Below are 1,578 nucleotides of genomic sequence, written 5' to 3'. Positions count from 1 at the left end.
GATGGATGATGGATGGGTGGATGGATGGATGATGGATGGATGGATGGATGGATGGATGGATGATGGATGGATGGATGATGGATGGATGGATGGATGGATGGATGGATGATGGATGGATGGATGGATGGATGGATGGATGATGGATGGATGGATGATGGATGGATGGATGGATGATGGATGGATGAAAGACCAAATGAATGAACTGAAATGAAATGAATGAAAACTAAAAGGCTTTTGGTTTTTTATTTTTTTGTGGCCTCTGTGAGACTTTAATTTATTATCAATTAAACTCCCAAAAATTAGTTTTCACTTATTTCCAATTGGTCCACCTGCTGTAATAATAGGTAATTCACGATTAATCTTAACATGGCCAAAAAGAACATGACTCTGGTTTAATTTATAATTTAATTAAACTTTATCACATTATTTAACTTATTTCTAAGTGAAATAATATGTTAACCTTTTTCTATCATCCATTTTTAATAAACTTTAGTAATTAGGTCGTCTTTCTAACTGTTGCTGCTGTAGAATATATCAGCATCATCTGCAAACAGAACGAGTTCCACGACTTCAGACACATCAAAGAAATATTTATGTATATAGAAAAAGGTTTTGGGCCCCTGGGGGCCCCCACATGAAATACCAAGATTTTCCAAACTGTGATGACCTATTTGAACATATTGAACTCTACCTGTTCAATATCCCTCCAGTTCCATGTTTGTCTAACTTGTCCAGTAAAATAAATGAGTTTGTTGAATCAAAGTTTTCATAAAATCGAATAAAATACCAACAGCATAATTATGGTTTTAATGGTTATTTGTTTTATTTTGTCTTTCGCCATTGAAGTGGTTCCTTCAATTCTAAACCCAAACTGACCGACATTATTTTATGTTTGTCCAGAAAATTCTCCAGTCTACAATTGAACAATTTTTCTAAAATATAGAAATTTGAGGCCTTAGAGAAATTGCTCTATAATTGGAATAATGGAGTTTATCATTACTTTTTATAGTGCTATTGCTTAACAATTTTCATTTTTTTAGAAAAGCGACCGGACTGGAATGATAAACTGAAAACATAAGTTAAAGGCTTTAAAATTTTCAAAATAACCTTTTTAACAGCGAACGTACTGATATCCTGACAGTCAATGGATGACAGTAGGTGAGAGAAATAATGACCATAAAGTTTAATAATTTATTTCCTGAGAATATAAATGCATTAAAATCCCTTCAGTTTTTCTCCAAAGCAAGGCCAACAATTCCCTCTAACGACCCCCCTTTCAGAGACATAGACAGGTATGAGGCATTGCAAGCTAACAAAGAAGCCAAGTGACCCCCATTCCAAAGGGGGGGACCCGTTCATCCGTTTCTATTAGCATGTTTTCTAAACATGCTAATTAGGTGAGTCCTCAGGTAACTCGCTACCTGAGGACGGATCAGCCAACGACGGCTGCAGTCAAACGTTTCTTTGTCAAATGATCGTTTTATCCTAGTGGGCCTCAGCAGATGGCCGCTCACACTGAGCCTGGTTCTGCTGGAGGTTTCTTCCTGTTCAAAGGGAGTTTTTCCTCTCCACTATCGC

The 1,578-nt window shown here is 36.5% G+C and overlaps 1 protein-coding gene across 1 annotated transcript in view; it reads left to right on the top strand.

Moving 5' to 3' along the window:
- LOC107080895 (inverted formin-2-like) overlaps positions 1–1,578 on the top strand; it is a gene marked incomplete at its 3' end in the record, with an annotated part of 24,597 nt that overhangs the window by 17,010 nt on the left and 6,009 nt on the right. Inside the window, exon 10 of the mRNA XM_015369106.1 lies at positions 1,142–1,154. Coding sequence (XP_015224592.1) covers positions 1,142–1,154 — 13 coding nt within the window. The remainder of the gene's footprint in view (positions 1–1,141; positions 1,155–1,578) is intronic.

This window comes from Cyprinodon variegatus, unplaced genomic scaffold (genome assembly GCF_000732505.1).
Source record: "Cyprinodon variegatus isolate N-32 unplaced genomic scaffold, C_variegatus-1.0 Scaffold2470, whole genome shotgun sequence".
NCBI lineage: Eukaryota > Metazoa > Chordata > Actinopteri > Cyprinodontiformes > Cyprinodontidae > Cyprinodon > Cyprinodon variegatus.
Note: the sequence above shows the minus strand (reverse complement) of the source record. Positions and strands in the feature narration are given on the sequence as shown.